The sequence below is a fragment of the Hipposideros armiger genome, unplaced genomic scaffold (genome assembly GCF_001890085.2).
Source record: "Hipposideros armiger isolate ML-2016 unplaced genomic scaffold, ASM189008v1 scaffold_507, whole genome shotgun sequence".
In the NCBI taxonomy this organism is placed as follows: domain Eukaryota; kingdom Metazoa; phylum Chordata; class Mammalia; order Chiroptera; family Hipposideridae; genus Hipposideros; species Hipposideros armiger.
This window is the reverse complement of record NW_017731857.1, coordinates 702,787-705,531: the sequence shown is the minus strand read 5'-3', so window position 1 is coordinate 705,531 and position 2,745 is coordinate 702,787. Positions and strand designations below refer to the sequence as shown.

Below are 2,745 nucleotides of genomic sequence, written 5' to 3'. Positions count from 1 at the left end.
TCCCCATCACTAACCCATAACTCACTGATTCGCCGTATCAAAGGGGCCTGGAGGTCATTATCTTAGCGTGATTGTAGATTAGGCCTTCTGTCACCCTATTGCAAGGAATTCCTCCCTGTTGCCTCACTTGTCCCCTTAAACCACCTTCTCACAGCCACGGTATGATGACTAAACACTGATCTCCCTGGGCCATTTTCCTGCTGAAAACCCGTTAGTGGCTTAGAGGCTCAGGTCGCCTCTCCAGTTGCTTCTGCGTCCTCTGCTGTGGTGATTTGAGCTGACCCCTCTCAGTTCTCTGCCAGTGCTGGTCCCCTGCCCCCCCAGCTCCCTGCCCCCTTAGTCTTCCCTCAGGACTCAGCTCTGGCCTCACTTGCAGGAATTCCTTCCTGCAGCAGGTTGGAGAGTCTTAGCATCTTAGCACTTAGCGTACGCTGTAACGTGTGTTGACGGCATCTGTTTTTGCATCAGACGTCTCTAGATAGAGTGTGATGTTTCAGGTGGCACTGAATGTGTTCTTTACCTTCTGGTATTAATGTATATCAGGAACGTACCTGTTCAGCAGAGCATTCCCGAAGCCCTGGTATTGGGTCCCTTAATCCGAAGCTAATTTTTTTAAAAAAATATATTTAGTAGTACAGAAATTAGGCCTAATATTATGTGCTTTTAACTCTAGTGTAACCATTATCGTGAACTTATTGGAAAGTTCAATAACTTAGGGAAAGGCCAATATTTATTCATATTAAAGGTGTTACTAATACTAATATTATCCTCCATGTTGCCTCTCACGGCCTTTGTCTCGCACAGATCGTAAAAAGGACCTTGTAAAGCTACAGGCAGGAGAATATGTTTCTCTTGGGAAAGTAGAGGCAGCGTTGAAGAACCTCCCGCTAATAGATAACATTTGTGCATATGCAAACAGGTAAGTAAGAACGTAGAATTCATGCTGCTTTTACTGAGAACACTTGGTGAGCTCTTGGCAGTTCCTTCCTGTATGGGCCTTTGAAAAGCTATATCCCAAGACCTCTTNATATTACTTGAAAAGTTTTTAAGAGAAAATCATATGTTCTTTACTTGGATGAACTTCTAAAAGTTAAGTTAGCACATCAAGAGAATGTGTTGAATTGGCTGTGCAGCCTTGGATAAATCACTTAATCTCAAAATTTCATACATCAGAATTGGGAAATTAGTCTCAATGATTTGGGAAATCCCATTCAGCTTTAAAATCCTGTGCTTCTCTGATTAACTTTTTTTAGGTTCATTTTCCGGAAAGTTCGAAGCTTGCTAGGTGGAAATATACGGCTTTTATTGTGTGGAGGTGCTCCGCTTTCAGCAACCACACAGCGATTCATGAATATCTGTTTTTGCTGCCCCGTTGGTCAGGGCTATGGACTCACAGAATCTGCGGGGGCTGGGACAATCACAGAAGGTTAGTGTCACCACAAAGTGGGGCATCCAACAGAGGCTGGCTGGGTACAACTCCATGCGTTTTTGGGTAAGGGTTGTTTTCTGCAGGTACATAGGAGAAGAATGGTTAAGAGATTTGTACAGTAGAATAACAGTAAATTCCAAGTTCTCTGATTATTGATACAAGGTTTTACAATATGTTAGGTATATCTGATAGTCAATAATTCATCTAGAATTTTTCATTAAACTATGTAATATTAAAAAACATTTAGGGGCCGGGCAAGTGGCTCAGTTGGTTAAGAGAAGCTTGCTCAAAAGTGCGAGCTCTGAGCAACAGCAGTTCTATTCCTGGCCCAAGCTGAGTTGCCGCTGAGCTGCCAACAGGTGGCAGGATGGTTCAGCTCAAAAAAGAAAAAAAAAAAAAAAAGAAAAAAAGCCGTTAGCATTCTGGAAAAAATAAGTTTTAGTAACAAGGATTGGCTCTGCTATATACATTTATTTTCTTACATCATTAAATTTTGTTTGTGTAGAAAATTAACATTTTTTTGTTTAGTTGTTTAGGCGTGTGTATTAAGGCTCAAATTCAGAAACGTTTCTTGGTGGGGGTGATCTCTGCACGTGTAGAGAGAAAGTAGATTCAGGTCCCGAGAATGTTCAGTTTATCCAGATGATGTGGTTGAGGAAGTGATCCAAGTGTCCCCACACCAATCAGTCACATAGTGTCTCATGTGTCCCTTTTATGGAAGAAACTTACTTTGCTTCCCAGTAATGGAAAGAGCTGTGTCTCTACTCTGTGTTTTCTAGATACTGAGAGATACTAAACCCGTTACCTGATGATTTCCCCGTTTATCCTGAGTAGTTCTGTGTACTGTTCTTATGCCAGCTTTATCTTCCATTGCTCCCATATTTTCCCTTTTTTCAGTTATGTTCTCTGTATTTTATATTTTTGGTGACTACTACTATGTCTTGTTTTGTAGGAAATAAACAAGCAGTCTTAAATATATGCATATGATTCCTTCTGAGGATCCTTGATTTTTTCTGTTATAAGATTCACATTGAATGTGTGATTAATGAGTTACAGTTTGTTGTAAATAAGACTCTGTAAAGTGTTAGATATTAGTATTTCTGATACTTGAATGATCTTTGAGGACGAAACACAGTGCAGTAGGAACATAATAGTGGTGGTTTCTTTTCCCAGATGCTTGAAAGTTAGCAGTCTTACTCTCCTGCCTGGCCTTTGAACTCTTTACTGTATGACTCTACTTAGGGTGTGACAGCGTAACTGATGTCAGGGAGGCTTCTCAGGCCTCACGTGGAGAAGGCTGGCGAGGTGCTCTGTAC

At 41.1% G+C, this 2,745-nt stretch overlaps 1 protein-coding gene across 1 annotated transcript in view; it reads left to right on the top strand.

Moving 5' to 3' along the window:
* ACSL3 (acyl-CoA synthetase long chain family member 3) overlaps positions 1–2,745 on the top strand; it is a 94,517-nt gene that overhangs the window by 81,279 nt on the left and 10,493 nt on the right. Inside the window, exon 9 of the mRNA XM_019667818.1 lies at positions 1,254–1,430. Coding sequence (XP_019523363.1) covers positions 1,254–1,430 — 177 coding nt within the window. The remainder of the gene's footprint in view (positions 1–1,253; positions 1,431–2,745) is intronic.